Genomic DNA, 17,790 nt, shown 5'->3' on the forward strand with positions numbered 1-17,790 from the left:
GCACAATTCCCATGGTTATGGGAGTGTTAGTCACTTAGAGAGAGGGAACTGTGAAATATCTGCTTTTCCAGGGTGCTATTATATGTACCTGAAAAAAAAAAGCTTGTTATTATAAAATTATTTACCAAGAACAATGTGCTCTCGTAGATTCTGTGAAGTATACTTTCAATTTTCAGTATTAATGCGGTAACACACGAACATTAACTTTATCATCATACCTATATTAAGCATAAAGTTTAATACCATTCATTCTGTATATGTTGTTGTACACCGGTCCTCTAGAACTCTGAAAGTGAATCTCTGTGCCTGTTGGAGAGCAATTCTTTTACCTCTCACCAGAGCTCTTGTGACTCCTATCAGTTTCTATGCTTTTAATTGTTTTAATTATTTAATGTATCATTATCATATCTACCATTTTTGTGATAGTATTATTTCTTTTAATGCATGAAAAAGACAACATATGTTTACAAAATAAGATAGTATTAATATAAGACCCACAGTCCCATAAAGAATACAAAGCAAAATCTGAAAGAGATATTTAAATCTGAGCACACAGTTTCATTGCCATCTGTGGACAATAGCTAGGACATTCAGAAAACTCAGTGCCTAATGGCAGGTAATGGAATTTTGGTATATACCTCAAATAAAGTAGTATGCAATACCAAAAGGACTGCAGGATGATGTGGTAATATTTCATATTTTGGAGGATCCTCTGTAGTGTTTACATGATAATTTCAGAATATCACTTTTCAACAGTAGTCCACAAGTGTTAAAACTACTGTCTGCTACTAGTTTTTTCCTTTCATTTTCTTTAGTACTTGTTTCTGTTCTGTTCATATTGATTATCTTAATGGTTGTGCAGTGTTTGTTTGTTTTTCTTTAAAAATTTATTTTTTCTTCACAATTTATTCATTATATATCCCGATTGAAGCATCCTCCCTCAACTCCCCCAGTCCAACTCTCCCTTTCTCTTCCCCTCATGCCCTTCCCCTTGTCCACTGAAGGGGGGAGTTCTCCACTATTGGCATCTGCTCATAGCTTGTTTAGTCTCATCAGGGCTGCCTGGATCCTCTTCCTCTGTGGCCTGGCAAGGCTGCATCATCAGGGTTGAGTGATCAGAGAGCAGTCAACTGAGTTCATGATAGAGGCAGCCCCTACTCCCCTCCCTCAGAGATCCACATGGAGAGTGAGCTACCAATTAGCTACATCCGAACAGGGGGCCTAGGTCATCTCTATGCATGGTCCTCCTTTGGTGCATCAGTCTCTACAGGAACCTCTGGGCTCAGATATTTTAGTTTTGTTGGTCTCCTTGTGGGGCTCCTGTCCCCTCCATGTCCCTCTAATTCCACCCCTCTCTTTCTCCATAAGACTCCCTGGGCTCTACCCAATGTTTGGCCATGAGACTCAGCTTCTACTTTGATCTCCTGTTGGGTGAATCCTTTCAGAAGACCCTCCCATCCTGTTTCATTCAGAATGTCAAATATCCTCTCTAGGTCCTCCTTAGTGCTTAGCTTCTTTAGGTCTGCAGATGGGTTGTGCAATGTTTTATACCATGTTTTTTATTTGAATTGTTCCAGTAGCCATGCTGAGTTTTTATGTTTCATAACCATTTCTACATTTTATTTGAGGAATTGTCTGTACTTGTTTTTTGCAAATTGTGAATTTCTTTGTCTTATTGTTATTTTTGTTTAATTGCAGAGTTCTCTCTATTTCTGGATATCAACTCTTTAGTAAACACACAGTTTGTAATTACTTCTGACCATTTTATGGCTTCATTATTCTCACTGTTGTTTGTTTCTTCCACGTTGTGGAATATTTTAATATTTCTCTGCTTTTGCTTTTGCTGCCCATGATTTTGCTGTCTTACATGAGAAATAACTGTGAAATTTGATATAATAACCCTTTCTATATATTTTAGTGCAGTTTTACTGTCTTAGATGTTGCATGTTGGTTGCCTGCATTTTGAGTTATTCTCTGTGTATCATATAAGGGACTAACTCGTTGTTTGTCAAATAGATATCTAGCTTACCAATACTTTTTACTGAAGAGGTTTTCATCCCATAGTATATAGTCTTCTCATACTTGTTGAAATTACTTGACTTTGAATTTAAGTTTTATTTATGGGCTCTCTGTTGTTATAGTATATCATTTTGTAGCATGCTGCATTACATTTTCTCTGTAGTATGTTTTAAAATCAAGAAGAAAGTGAAAGCATTTTGTTATTCTTCAAGATAGTTTAACTATCTAGGGAGTGCCTGTATATTTAATATGTATTTTATGATGCTTTTTATTTCAGTAATAGTTCATGCTGAGTTTTTATATCAATTGCACCGAGTCTTTAGACTCTGTGTAGTACAGATTCTTAACAATATTAATTTTCCATCCACAAGTTTGTACTATCTTTCTGTTTTTATGTTGTTTAACTTATCTCAGAAATGTTTTGTAGTTTTCAGTGAAAAATATTTTGCTGCCTTGGTTGAATTTACTTTTAAGTATTTCATTCTCTTTGAGGGTTTCAAAGAAATAAATACAGCGATTTCAGCTTTGAATCTTTAGATACATGTGTGCTTGCACTGGAGGATCTGTAAAAGTCAGAAATCTAAGAAGGGACCATGGTGTGTGGGATTTCATGAAAAAGGAGTAGAATGCAAGAAGTCATAAGGGGGAAGAATGAGCAATGGAACAAAGGGATAAATGGGCGGCAGGTAGGGCAGGTTAAAAAGAAAGTATGGGGGAGGGATAACTAACACTAAAAACCTTAAATTATGCCAAATGAAAACCTGCTTCTATATAAGCTTCCTAAAACATCTACACATACAGATATAAAAATGAGTTAAATAGACTTATCCTATAATAGGGGACAGTGTCTCTCCCAGACACCATTGTCTGTCAAATAAAAACCTAGTACCGGGTGTGTTACTTGTTTTTGAGTTGTTGGTCATTGGGATCTCATAGACCACTCCAGATATTACAGGCTATTGCCATTGTTCTCGGCTACCCTACAGAACTTGATAAGACCCTGTTGCTGAATAAATTGGATACCTGAGCCATACAGTATAGAGGAATCAAGCTGGTACTGTCTGTGAAGTGTATGGGTTAGAATAACTACTGGCCTAGTAATACATGTCTACAGGTGTATTAGTGCCAAGAATGTTATGAAGTGACCAACTTCTGATTTGAAGTCTGCTTTACAAGGTGGTTCCCATCCCTGATACTATTAACTAGGCCAATCCCGTGCTGGTTAGTCAGAGGCTTTAGGGGAAAACCTAGAACCTTCTGTTATTCTGCTAAGTGAGTATAGTAATAAACTGCCCATAAGTTTTTTTTTATAAATATACATGTAGAGTAGAGTATTTCTCAACCAGGATTCAATCAGAGAATTTCTTTTTTAGTAGATGGTTATCATTTTTTTTTAAAAAAAAAGATATTTAAAACAAACATTTTCTACATAATCACTACAATGCTTGTCTTTTGATTAGGCTAATATATTTCACTGTATTGATGTTAAATCATCCTTGCATACCCAAATGAAACCTGATGTGCTTGGCTTGGAGAAGAACCTAGCCACAGAAGAATGCCACTCATGTTTCTACTAGCCTCAGTGAGGATCCTTTTAATAACTGAGCTGAACTGGATGTGGAAAAGTTTACTTAGTTTCTGTAGTTTTCATGAAGCTGGCTGTGCGAGGTCTTATTATGATGGTATCTCTAGGGGAGTGTGGATCTATGTTTATTTGTCTGTTTTACTCTCTTGCTGATGGCCTATGAGCATTTAGAATACTTTGTGTTTTAGTTTCTAAAATTGGCTCCTGAGAGAATATGTCAATTGATGAGAAAGTCTCTAGTTCACTTTTCTTGTATGTTTGTCCTCTTCGTTTTTTCTTCCTTTCTTTCATTCTTTCTTTCCTTTATATCCTGATCAGAACTTTCTCTACTTCATCTCCTCTCCCCACCCCCTTCCTTTTTTTTTTTTTTTTCTCAGAGAAGGGGAGGCCTCCCACGGATACCAACCTGCCTTGGCATATCAAGTTGCAGTAGGACTAGGCATATCTTCTCCTATTGAGGAGCCCAGTTAGGGGAAAGGGATCCAAAGGCAGGCAACAGAGTCAGAGACAACCCTTGCTGCAGTAGTAAGGGGACACATATGCAGACCAAGCTGCACATCTCTTACATATGTGTGTAGAGCCCTAGATCAGTCCTATGGATGCTCGCTGGTTAGTGGTCCAGTCTCTGTGAGCCCCTAACGGTTCAGGTTAGTTGAATTTGTAGGTTTTCTTGTAGTGTCCTTGACCTCTCTGGCTCTTTCAATCTCTCCCCTCCCCCATCTTCTGTAAGATTCCCCAAGCTCTGTGTAATATATGGCTGAGGGTCTCTGCATCTGCATTCATTGGCTGCCTGGCTGAAGCCACACAGATGACTGTTATGGTAGCCTCTTGTCTGCAAGTACAGCAGAATATTAATAGTGTCAGAGGTGGGCTCCCTCTCATGGCATGCAACTCAAGTTGGACTGGTCATTGGTTCATTGGGTCAAAGGTTTTGTTGGTGGGTGGGTGTATGTTTCCTCCATTGGAAGTCCCTTCTGGCTATGGGAGGTGGCCACTTCAGGCTCCATATTCCCCTACTGCTAGGAAACTCAGTAAGTTCACCAACATAAGACTGCCAGAAACCCATCCCAGTGATGGTGTCCATTTCTACTCTCTCTCCTAGCTCTCTCCTCTCTCCCCACATTTGATCCTCACCTTGTTTCTTTCCCTACTTCCTCTCCTACCCAGTTTTTTTTCTCCATCTATTTCAGATGTTTATTTTATTTCCCTTTCTGAGGGAGATTCAAACATTCTTCCTTGGCCTCTCCTTGTTACCTGGTATCTTTGAGTCTGTGGATTGTAGCATGATTTTCTTGCACCTTATGGCTAATATCCACTTATAAGTAAGTACATACCATGTGTGTCTTTCTGGGTCTGGGTTACCTCACTTAAGTGATCTTTTCTAATTCCATCCATTTCTTGGCAAACTGCATGGTGTCTTTGTTTTTAATTGCTAAGTAGTATTCCATTGTGTAAATGTACCACATTTTCTTTATCCATTCTTTGATTGATGTTTAGGTTGTTTCCAGTTTCTGGCTATTTTGAATAAAGCTGCTGTGAAAATAGTTGAGCAAGTGTCCTTGTGGAATGGTGGAGCATCATTTACATATATGGCCAGGAGTGGTATAGCTGGTTCTTGAAGCAGATCTATTCCCAATTTTCTGAGAAAACTCCAAATGATTTCCAGAGTGGTTGTACAAGTTTGCACTCCCACTAGCAATGGAGGAGTCTTTCACTTGCTCCTCATCCTCACCAATATGTGCTGTTTCTTGAGTTTTTGATCTTATCATTCTGATGGGTAGAAGATAGAATCTCAGAGTTGTTTTGATTAGCATTTTCCTGATGACTAAGGATGTTGAACATTTCTTTACATGCTTCTCAGCCATTCAAGATTCTTCTGTTGAGAATTTTCTGTTTAAGTCTGTACCCCCAGTTTTTAATTGGGTTATTCGGTTTTTTGGTGTCTACTTTCTTGAGCTCTTTATATATTTTGGATATTAGCCCTCTGTCTGATGTAGGGTTGGTGAAGATCTTTTCTTATTCTGTTGGTTGCTTTTTTTGCCCTAATGATAGTGTCCTTTGCCTTGCAAAAGCTTTTCAGTTTCATGAGTTCCCATTTGTTAATTGCTGATCTTAGTACCTGAGCTGTTGGTATTGTTCAGAAAGTTTTCTCCTCTACCAATGTGTTCAAGGCAGATTTCCACTTTTCCTAAATTTAGATTTATTGTATCTTGTTTGGCTGCTAGCCTTTGCTGGCTGGGCCCCACATAGACTCAGAAGGCAGGCAGGTGATTGGCAGGAAAGGGTCTAATCTGGATGTTCCTAGGGCCTAGAATGCCTCCTCAGGTGGGCAAGCAGAGCCATGGGACAGATGATGAAACTCTGGGGACTGCACATAGCTCACTTCTACTCCCTCTTCATTCTTATGTGCAAAATAAACACTCCAGATTATAAGGTGACAGACTACCATTTTGACCTCCCTTTTTTATTTCTTCCTCTTTATTTTAGAAATATTAGCTGCTTAGTTGCTTTTAATTTTCTCAAAGAAATTCGAAGTATAAAATACAAACATATCTTATTTTTCCGATGTTTTGTTTTTATTTTAATTGAAGGTTTGGACAACCTTGTTGCCCCAGACTTATAGGTGCCATGTTTCCAATGGTGTGTTCACTTGGTGTATGTCTCTATGTCTCAATATGCTTACTATTTCCCATATCTTTCCAAATGTTTTCATGTTTATTAATTGTGTTATGGTGATTTATGATCTTGATGTTATTATAATTCTTTTAACGTGCCTCAAACTACGTACATAATTAACAAACTTAATGGACAATGTGTGTGTGTGTGTGTGTTGGGGGGCGTGTTCACTGCACTGCTGAGAAGCCATCTCCCTACCTATCTCTCTCATCTTAGGTTTCTCTATTGCCTGAAAAATAACATTTTTGGAGGTAGGCCAATTAATAATGCTACCGTGGTCTTTACGTGTTTGAATGTAAGGACAATTTGCATACCTGGTTTCAAATTAAAAAGCAAGAGGTGAATAAACATAGGGAAGGAGGAATGTCAAAGGCCCAGGGAGCCTGAAAACAACCATTTAATCAGTCAATGAATGCACAAGCTTTTGAAGAAAATTTAAATTGTTCCTTAGTGAACACACAAATGATAGGAACAAAATGTCTTCAATTCTGTTAAGTTTTAGTGGTCTGCACAGAAAATCCATCCAGCCAGTGTTTTCTTAAGTCATAGCTTGGCCATGACCAAGAGCCTAACTATCTTGAATTCTGTAAGTGCTGAGGGTTGTATGGAAATTTTTGATGAAAATTTGGAAGCTAATCAGGGTTTTTCGTTGAGTTTAATCAAAGAAACTGTATTCCTAACATGAAGGTATTGTGAAGCTTTTAGCACTGATGGTGAAGAATCCAAGGCTATTTATCTGGAAGATCCAGTTAAGATAACAGATGAAGATTGTCAGGTACACTAAGATGAAGCCTTCATGTAAGATGGTAGTTGTATGTGAATCACTCTGTATTGGAAGAAAATGCTATCTATGTCCTTCATACCTAGAGAAAAGCCATTTTTTTGTCTTCAAAACTTCAAAGAACAGACTGATTCTCTTGTTAGGATATGCATTTGGCCACTTTACATTAAAGTCAATGGTCATTTACTATTCTGAAAAAAAATCCCAGAGCTTTTATGGGTGACACTGAATCTACTGTACCTGTCTGTATTCTGCAAATGGAACAGCAAAGCGCAGACGACAGGACATCTGTTTACAATAAGAATTGTTGAATATTTTAAGTCTGCTGTTGAAGCACACTGTTCAGAAAAAAATCATTTAGCAATATTATTGCCCACTGACAATACTACTGGCAGCCAATAGCTCGAATGAAGATGCACACAAGACTTACAATGCAAAATCCTTTCTGTAGTCTGTGGGCTGAAGAATTGTTTCTACTTAATTCATAGCAGTTAAGAAATAAATTTCATGTGATTACCACAGATACTAATTTCTCTGGTGGGTCGCGGCAAAGTTAAGTGAAAACTCCTACAAAGGAGTCATCATTCAATGTTCCATTATGAATAAATTGCTAATTGTCTTGAGTAATTTCATACTATATCTTGGGTACTGGAGATACGTGTTTCTACATAATATATTTTATCAAGATTGTTAATAATTTTGCCTCAGAATGTAGTTGAGTATATTGGTTAGTTCTAGGTCATAAATCCCAATCTGTCTTCCATGAACTGTGGTTCAATATCTGTTTACTTCTTAAAGCCTTTATAGTTGCCAGATATTTTTATTTCTGTGGCTAAAATGCTAGAGTTTAATTGCATTGCCTAATGTACTTCCAGTCTTCCTGTGTCTAGGGAAGAAAAAGTCAAGTAGGCATTGGCAGTTGTTGGCTCAGTTTATTGCAGTCTAGCTCACTGAACAAAAAGAAAGATTCTTCTCTCTCAAAATGTGGGCTCTTTGCTTCTTGGCCCAGACATTGGTTTTCCAGGGGCTGAACAAATGGGGGTGCAGGGTAGAATGTCTTTACTTTGTCTCTTTCAGTAGTTCCATCTCTTGTTTTCTGAGTCAAAACCAGACTTGAGAGCACTCTGAGTCTGAGCTCTAGCTAGCGTCTACCTTCAGGTTTCCTGTGCATTGAGTCCAGGCTGGGGAACTGTGAATAAAGAACGATGTTAAACTGATGCTTGGTGTCACTTCAACATGTGGTCTTCTTCCCAAGTGCCCTGCACTGCTCAATCCAGAATGCCCATGTGTTCTGTTGAGCTTTCTTGGCTGTATTGCATGATAGTACCTAAGTGGATTATATTGCTACCTAAGGTTTGGATTCTGGATTATATTTATGACCTTACTTTTCAATTATTAAGTAATTCTTGGCACTTAACACTTAAATTTATTTTCTTTTGTTGTCAGTGACAAAATATGAAGTGTATATTACAACAGGCGATCTCTGGAATGCTGGAACAGAAGCAAATGTCTACCTCTCTATCTATGGGAGAAAAGGAGACACAGGATCCAGGAAACTCTTTAGATCCAAGAGCTCTTTAAAGTTTTTAAGAGGACAAGTAAGTAAACAAAAATTATTTTGTCTGGTTTAAAAAAAATTATAGTAGAAAAATCACATGGAATTTTGCACACTGGCATTTGAAACATGTAGTTCACTTGTATGCTGTTTAGTTGTCAACATGCACCGAATTAAGGACACCCTGGAGGACAGAACCTCAACAGAAGAAATGCCCCTCACAGACTGGAATGTTCTCATGTCTGTGGGACATTTTGTTGACTGATGTTTGGTGTAACCCATTGTAAGTACTGCACCTTCTGGGCGTGTGGTTCTGGGTTGTATACAGAGACAGCAAGCCAGTAAGCAGCTTTTCTCCATGGTCCAAGCCTCTGCTTGTACTTGAGTCCCTGCCTAGATTTCTCTCAACAAAAGATTGTGATTGAGATGTATAAGTCATGCAAACCCTCTCTTCCCCAAGTTGATTTTGGTCATAGTGTTCTGTTGTTGCAATAGAAAACAGAGTAGGACGAGTAGTTTAAACATGTAGATAGTACTCCACTTAGACGACTTGACTCAGTAAGCTCCAACAATAAAACAAAAAGGTGGAATGGAAGTCAGGCACTGGGTAGAAATCAGTCCTTAGATTTTTAACTTTTATTTATTTTTTCTTTGTTTTTGTAAGCTAGAGATACACAGTTGGACACTTTAGAAATGCTGAAGAACAGCCATGAACCTTAGCACCTACCCAGCCACATATTCATGGGAGCAACAGATAAAGCTTTCCAGTTTACATATTTTGAGCTCATATGTTCAGTAGACTAGATGTCTTAAATGCAATTTCAACTGATAATGGATTTATTGATATGTAACCACATCATAAACTGAGAAGCATCTATAGTCACATGTATAACACATTTTCTAGCGAGTTTTCATTTTCGAAAGCTATAAATCTATAAAGATTCAGTAACAATTCTATAATTTACTCTTCCCATTTTTTCTGTTAATATGAATTGATTACTTTAACTACCTCAAATAAGTTGAATTACAGTAATTTTTTATGACTCGTTTTTTTTTTTTTACTTAACAAAATGTCTTTAAACTGCATCTATGAAGTCAGATGCAATATTATTTTTTTCTATTAAACACTGATTAGTGTTAAATTGCTTGAATATAAAACAACACTTTATTAATTCACTCATGGATAAATGCACAGGCTGTCTCCATTTCTTGAGTAGTGTTAATAGTACATGGAATTACAAATACTTTTGAGATAGTTTCTTCGGTTACTTAAAATAAAGAATCATTGGGCTATATGGTGGTTTATTTTTAATTTTAGAAAAGCTGCCATCTTGTTTCCAATACTGTTTATAATATTTTACAGTTTTATCAATATTGGACAATGCCAGGGGTCCTGGCTATTTTTCTTTCTTAAGCAACAGTCATTCTTGTGAGCTTGGGTTGTAGTTCATTTTAGTTTTAATTTGCATTTCTCTAATAATTAGCAATGCCCAACATTTATTTGCTTACTGTCTATTTGCAAAGAGAGGATTATTGATAGTTTTGAAATGGTTACTTTTGGTTTTTTAAAACTATTTTTTATTTTTTTATATTAATTACAGTTTATTCACTTTGTATCCCAGCTGTAGCCCCCTCCCTCATTCCTTCCCAATTGCACCCTCCCTCCCTCATCTCCTCCCATGCCCCTCTCCAACTCCACTGATAGGGGAGGACCTCCTCCCCTTCCATCTGACCCTAGCCTATCAGGTCTCATCAGGACTGGCTGCATTGTCTTCCTTTGTGGCCTGGTTAAGGCTGCTCCCCTCTCAGGGGTAGGTGATCAAAGAGCCAGCCACTGAGTTAATGTCAGAGACAGTCCCTGTTCCCCTGACTAGGGTACCCACTTGGATACTGAGCTGCCATGGGCTACATCTGAGCAGGGGTTCTAGGTTATCTCCATGTGTGGTACTTGATTGGAATATCAGTCTCAGAAAAGACCCTTGGGCCCAGATTTCTTGGTTCTGCGGCTCTTCTTGTAGAGCTCCTGTCTTCTCCAGGTCTTTCTGTTTCCCCTTTCTTTCACAAGATTCCCTGCACTCTGCCCAAAGTTTGGCTATGAGTCTCAGCATCTGCTTTGATACCCTGCAGGGTAGGGTCTTTATGAGGCCCTCTGTGGTAGGCTTCTGTCCTGTTTCCTGTTTTCTTCCACTGTCATCAGAACAAAATGACAGCCTATAGTCTGGGAAAGGATCTAACCCTATATCTGACAGAGGGCTAATATCCAGAATATATAAAGAAATCAAGAAGTTAAACAGCAACAAATCAAGTAACCCAATTAAAAATGACCGAGAAACACTTAAGGAAATGTTGAATGTCCTTAGTCATCAGGGAAATGCAAATCAAAACGACCCTGAGATTTCCCCTTACACCCATCAGAATGGCCAAGTTCAAAAACTCAAGTGACAACACATGCTGGAGAGGATATGGAGAAAGGGGAACCCACCTCCATTGCTGGTGGGAATGCAAACTTGTACAACCACTTTAGAAATCAATCTGGCGCGTTCTCAGACAATTAAGAATAGTGCTTCCTCAAGATCCAGCTATACCGCTCCTAGGCATATACCCAAAATATGCTCAGGTACTTTTGTTTTTTATTGTTTAGTTATAGAAATTATTAGTGCCTAAGACTCAGGCAGAAAAGTTGGATCAGGGAGTTTGCTGTTAGATTGTGTCTCCTAGCAATATCGGAAGCTACACCACTAATTTCTCCCCAGCATGGCTGCCTATGCGTGAGTTGAATACGGATGACACCAGTACACATGCCAGAGTGGACAGGGGAAAGCTCACAAAGCTTGAACTTCTCACACAGAAGTTTAGGCAACCGAGGTAAAGCTGGAAGAGGTGGTCTTCTCTAGAGAAGAGAACTTGTTGGACAGAACTTGCTGTCCAGTGCCAGTGCCAAATGCTCATTTCTGAAAATACACATCCAAGGAGCACTATATGGACTCAACAAGTCATATTTAGGAATATGTTATATATGCATATAGATATGCATATTTAATAATCATTATTGAATAAAAGAGGCCAGGAATTTGAAGGAGAAGAGCAAATGGTATATGAGAGGGTTTGAAAGAAGGAAATGAAGGAAGAAATGTTGTAATTATATTATAATCTCAAAAGGAAAATAAAACAGCTCAACAATGATGAAGAAATGAACTTATTTGTGCTTTGGACCTAACCTTCCTTTGCACTTTCCCTTTGTTGAAATTCTCACTTTGTTTATTCACTTCCTGGTCTGAAATCTTTGTGACTGATACATTGAATTCTCTCTTGACTAATACTTTCTTCCATTTCACTGGGACTAATTTATGATTTATTTTGGCATATTTTTCTTTTAAGATTTTTTATTACAATTTATTCACTTTGTATCCCATCTGTAGCCCCCGCCCTCATCTCCTACCAATCCAGCCTTCCCTTCCTCCCTCATCTCCTCTCATGCCCCTTCCCCAATCCACTGATAGAGGAGGGCCTCCTCCCCTTCTGTCTATTTAAGATTTTTTTTTCAATGCAGTTTATTCAGGAACCTTGAACAATCATCTGACCCTGGGGAAAGCCAGCCCACAGCTTAAATAGCTTCTGGGTAGCCAACCCCAGCATGCCACGTGGGCAATGCAGATAGGTCCACATACATGGAAGCAAGCCAGATCCTCAGCCTTAGCCAAATGTGGAGTTGTTCGTGACAGAGAGCACTCACCATCGGGAAAGTGGAAGGCGGAAACCAGCTCCTTCTTTAAGGCATAGCATTCTGCAGCTCTCTACAGTTCCCCCTTTTTGTTTTAGACGCATCAGGCAAGAGTAGAGGTCTGATCTCTGATATTAGAAATAAATTGGGACTTTGTGCTGATGTTCATTTAGGTGTCATCCACCCAAAGAGCATCAGACCCGTCTGATACCTTTTTCTCAGAGGCGGGACCTGGGGCATCAACCCGCATGCAATCAGACATGTTCTTCTCTTGGTCGAAAGCGGCTGACCCTGAGTGCAGTGCTTAGCCTCGCATCCTGAGTGTAACATTTTAGCTTTTTATGGTAGCCAACCATGCTTGGGGAGACTGTCCTGCTTCAATGGCTGTAAAGGCCTGAATGGTCATGGCTGCATTACGCTGTTGTGAGACTCTAATCTTGCATATATACCACAGGCAAACCAAGGAGACCAACACCAGAAGGCCTGCTAACGCTCCCATGCCCGCCCATTCCTTCAGATGATTCATGGCTGCAGCAATCCATGATGATAATCCTGTGGCTAGTCCTGCGTCCACTCTGGTAGAATTTACCGTGACAATGGCCACTCTCAGCTGCTCCATCGTAGTATCGAATTCTCTAGCCCAATTACCTAAAATATAGCTAGACAATTATTTAGACACATTTGCAGCACAGGGAAAATTCTTATGTTATATGCTAGTGACTCAAAGTCCAGCATACTTTCATTGACAGCCAAGTTGAGTGATTTGCCATAGGGTATCAATTTGCTCCTGCACGAGGTCAATCCTCTGATTGAACACCATCAAGCCTCCTTTTAGTTGAGCATTAATTCCTTTTTGTACATCTAAGGCATAAGCTACATTGGCTAAAAGGTTATTCAGGGTCTGAGCAGTCTGCCCAGTATGACTCCTGGCTAATGCCCCGGTGGTAGCTCCAACAGCCGCCAATGAGATGGCAGTAACAATGGCAGCTGTAATTCCAAGATCCCTTTTCTGTCTGAAGAGAGTCATAGCGTGAGGGGCATCAACGGGCACAGGCACCCAGCGAGGCATGCGAGTAACCAGCTAGTAAATTTACTAGCCCATTCCAGCATTGGGTAAAAAAGCAAGTATCATTACCACAATTACTTGGCTCTATTTGGCTAATAATGAATAAAAATGGGGGATATAAACAAACAAGTGTGGGCTTATAGGAAATATTATGAGAAGTCTTAACCCCCTCGTTAGAATATCCTGCATCAGTTCTAGAACTAGCAGTGGTGGTGTCCGAGGTCTGAGTAGGTTCAGGAGACCATTGCCCCCAGGGGCGAGACGTGCTCCATGTAAATTGACTAACTCCATGTTTTCCTCCACTTTTGAAAGTCATTTAAGGTTCTTAAATTATTTTTTCCCTTTTTTTTTAAAAATTTTTCATTAATTACACTTTATTCACTCTGCATCCCCCCATAAGCCCCTCCCTCCTCCCCTCCCAATCCCACCCTCCCTCTGCCACTCCCCAAGTCCACTGATAGGGGAGGTTCTCCTCTCCTTTCTGATCTTAGTCCATCAGTTCACATCAAAAGTGGCTGCATTGTCCTCTACTATGGCCTGGTAAGGCTGCTCCCCCTCAGGAGGAGGTGACTAAAGAGCAGGCCAATCAGATTATGTCAGAGGCAGCCCCTCTTCGCATTACTATGTAACCCAATTGGACTCTGAACTGCCCTGGGCAAATTTCAGTTTATTTACTTTACATCCCAAGGGTGCCTGCTCCCTCCTGTCCTCCAAATAACTTCCTTCCTCCCCTTCCTCTTTTCCCTCTTCCTTTCCTCTCAGAAAAAGGGAGCCCCTCACCCCCATATTAGAAGCACATCAAGTCACATCAGGACTGAGCATATCCTCATCCCCTGAGGCCAGGCAAGGAACTGCCTGGGGGAACTGATCCAAAAGCAGGCAATAGAGTCCATGTTAGAAACAGCCACCCCCTTCCTCCATTTGCCAGATGCCACATATGAAGATGAAGCCACCCATCGGCTACAGATGTGCATGGGGCTTAGGTCCAGACCATGCATGCTCCTTAGTTGTTGTCTCAGTCTCTGAAAGCCCTTAAGCGACTTGTGTTATTTGTCTCCTGTTGGTCTTCTTGTGAGGTTCCTGGCCCCTCCAGGTTCTTCCATCTTTCCCCCAACACTTCCACAAGGTCTCTGGAGCTCTGCCCCATGCTCTACTGGATGTCTGCTTCGACTCCAGTTGTATGTCTTGATTGCCTGCTGGCCTGTGCCTCCCAGATGACTCCCGTGCAAGTTAGGCTCCTGTAGGCAAGCATGGCAGAGTATCATGATTAGTGTCAGGGGCTGGCTGTCTACTGTGGGTTAGTCTCTGGTTGGGCCAATTACTGGTTGGACTTTCCCTCAATCTTTGTTCCCTGTTTATCCCTGCACTTCTAATTTTGTTTATAACACATCACCTTGCTTCTTTATTTTTCCAGATTTTATGTGTTGGTTCAAACACTAGATAAGACCACATGTCCCCTCTTGACACTCTGGTTTAATATAGGAAGTAAGCTTGCCAGCCCTAGACTTAGTGTTAGTCCAAATTTTTTATTTATTGTTATTTATTTATTTTAGTATTTAGTGTTGAATAGATAGCTTTGCGCATATGCTATATCACTTTGTTATGGCATCTATCCTCTTTATGTTTTTAATGAGATTGGGCTGCAATTAGTTCGTCTAGGACAGCCCTCACTCACCTTGTAGCCAAGGAAGGTGGCCTTGAATTTGAAATCTTCTTGTCTTAATTCCTCTGGTAGGGGGTTATGGGCCTGCACCACAAGAGAGAGTTAAAACTTTTTGTTCATACTGAAATGTTGTCTGTTTTTTCTCCCCAAGAACATTAAGGTATTGCTAAGTTTATCAGTGCCCTTAACCAGACAGGATGGAAGCCAGCCTGTGAGAAGCAGCTGAATGTGATGCAAATAATCTAGTTCCTTTTCCTTCCTTCATAGAACCTGGGAGTGATAGTTTCTCTCTGGTTGTCTTTATGAAGCCCAGAAGACGTTCTATGGCCAATGCTTGTATTCCTGCTCAGAAAGCACAATATCAACACTTTTGCTATGTTCTTTATCACAACCAGGGACCTTTAGATCCCATCAATTCTAAAGACAAAGGGTTAGCTGGAGGCCTGGTTCCAAGATGGAGCAAGTCACAGGGGAGAGCTGTATGAAGTACCCACGTGTTATTCCCGATTGCTTGTGCTGTCAGCTCTTAAATGGAGGCCAAAATGCTTGACCTGTGGACAATGGCTGGAAGCTGGGGCATTGAGTATATAGTCAAATCCTTTTTCAGGGATGTGATTATTAATCTTAATTGTCAACTCAGTTGGATTTAGAATCAACAGCCAGATCAATTGAATTAACCCTGGATATCAATCAGGTAATACACGTGACAGCCAGACCACTCTCGGCTTTCTCTCTTTATTTACTTACTGTAGAGAGTTCATTTGTTTAATAAACCTACTTTTGACAATTGACTTTTGCAACATCTTAATGTATATTTTTGGTAAAATAAAAATTATAATCTACATCTAATTAGAAGTTTGTTTTTTTTTTTTGAAACTGGTTGTAGACTGACACCTTCTTCTTAGAAGCTGTAAACCTTGGAGATTTATGCAAGATTGTGATAGGCCATGATGGACTTAGCCCAGGTAAGGCTTATTCACAGAGCTCTACTGAATATCTGCTTCTACTCCAATTTTATGAAATCTGCATGAATCTATCACACAGTCAGAAAAAAACTTACAGAAAACTAATCTTGAAAGAACAAAGGAGGGAAAGAAAGAAGGATCCTATTACATATTATTGAAATAATGTTTTTCTCTGATCTTTTCTCCTTTTTTATTATTATCATTTATTACAATTTATTCCATTTATATTCCAGCTGTGGTCCCCTCCCTCCTTCCCTCTTCTACCCCTATGCCCCTCCCCTAGTCCACTGATAGTAGGGGTCCTCCTCCCCTTCTATTTGACCCTAGCCTATCAGGTCTCATCAGGACTGATTGCATTCTATTCCTCTGTGGCCTAGCAAGGCTGCACCTCCCTGGGGGAGGTGATCAGAGAGCCTGCCACTAAGTTCATGCCAAAGAAAGTCCCTGCTACCCTTAGCTAGGGACCTCACTTGGAGACTGAGTCTGGGCTACATCTGAGCCAGGGGTTTAGGTCCTCTCCATCCATTGTCCTTGGTTGGGGTATTATTCTTTTCAGGGACCTCAGGGCTCAGTTTTTATGGCTCTGTTGGTCTCCTTTTGGAGTTCCTGTCCTTTCCAGGTCTTTCTACCTCCCACTTCTTTAATAAGGTTGCCTGTACTCTGCCCAAAGTTTGGCTATGAGGCTCAGCCTCTGCTTTGATACCTCTGCTTCAGTAGAGTCTTTCAGAGGCCATCTGTGGTAGTCTCCTGTCTTGTGCCCTGTCTTCTGCTTCCAATATTTATAGCATTTGTCCTGTCCTTCTGAATGGGGATTGAGCGTCTTCCCTAGGGTCTTCTCTGTTGTTTAGCTTCTTTAGGACTTCAGATTTTCATATGTTTATCCTCTATTATGTGGCTAATATCCACTTATGTGTGAGTATATACCATGTGTATCTTTCTGCTTCTTTCTCTCAAGATGATCTTTTCAAGTTCCCACCATTTGCCTGCAAATTTCATGATTTCCTTGTAGTAGTATTCCATTGTATAAATGTACCACAATTTCTGTATCCATTCCTCTGTTGAGGGACAGCTAGGTTTTTTCCCAGCTTCTGGCTATTACAAATAGACCTGCTATGAACATGGTTGAGCAAATATCCTTGTTGTACAGTTGAGCATATTTTGGATATATTTCTAGGAGTTCTGTAGCTGGATCTCGAGGTAGCACTATTTCTAATTTTCTGAGAAAGCACCAGATTGATTTCCAAAGTGGTTGTACTAGTTTACATTCCCACCAGCAATGGAGGAAAGTTCCCCTTTCTTCACATCCTTTCCACCATGTGTTGCCTGGCGTGGTGGCACTCACCTGTAGTCTCAGCTACTGGGGAAGCTGAGACAGGAAGATCTCTTGAGTCCAGGAGTTCTGGGCTGTAGTGTGCTCTACAGATTGAGTGTCCACACTAAGTTCGGCATCAATATGGTGACTTCCAGGGATCAGGGACCCGTAGGTTGCCTAAGGAGGGGTGAGCTGGCCCAGGTCAGAAATGGAGGTCAAAACTCCTGTGCTGATCAGATCTCCTTTTCAGGTGATGTATTTTTTTTTCCCAAAATGATGTAAGCTGACTGAGTGCCTCATGATAGGCCTAGGGTGCCAGAGAGAATAATTTAGACAGGCATTTGTGATGTGAATGTTGTGGAGCATGCTGGTGATGGGAGCAGCCATACTGTCCCCCAGCAATATTTCTTGAAAGGCTATTCTTGTCCACCAGTGGTGGGTTGACGC

At 40.2% G+C, this 17,790-nt stretch overlaps 1 protein-coding gene across 1 annotated transcript in view; it reads left to right on the forward strand.

The window, feature by feature from the left end:
- Positions 1-17,790, forward strand: part of Rp1 (RP1 axonemal microtubule associated) — a 223,286-nt gene that overhangs the window by 97,277 nt on the left and 108,219 nt on the right. The window contains exons 7-8 of the mRNA XM_060385925.1: positions 8,508-8,659; positions 15,953-16,031. Coding sequence (XP_060241908.1) covers positions 8,508-8,659; positions 15,953-16,031 — 231 coding nt within the window. The remainder of the gene's footprint in view (positions 1-8,507; positions 8,660-15,952; positions 16,032-17,790) is intronic.

Source organism: Meriones unguiculatus, chromosome 6, assembly GCF_030254825.1.
Source record: "Meriones unguiculatus strain TT.TT164.6M chromosome 6, Bangor_MerUng_6.1, whole genome shotgun sequence".
NCBI lineage: Eukaryota > Metazoa > Chordata > Mammalia > Rodentia > Muridae > Meriones > Meriones unguiculatus.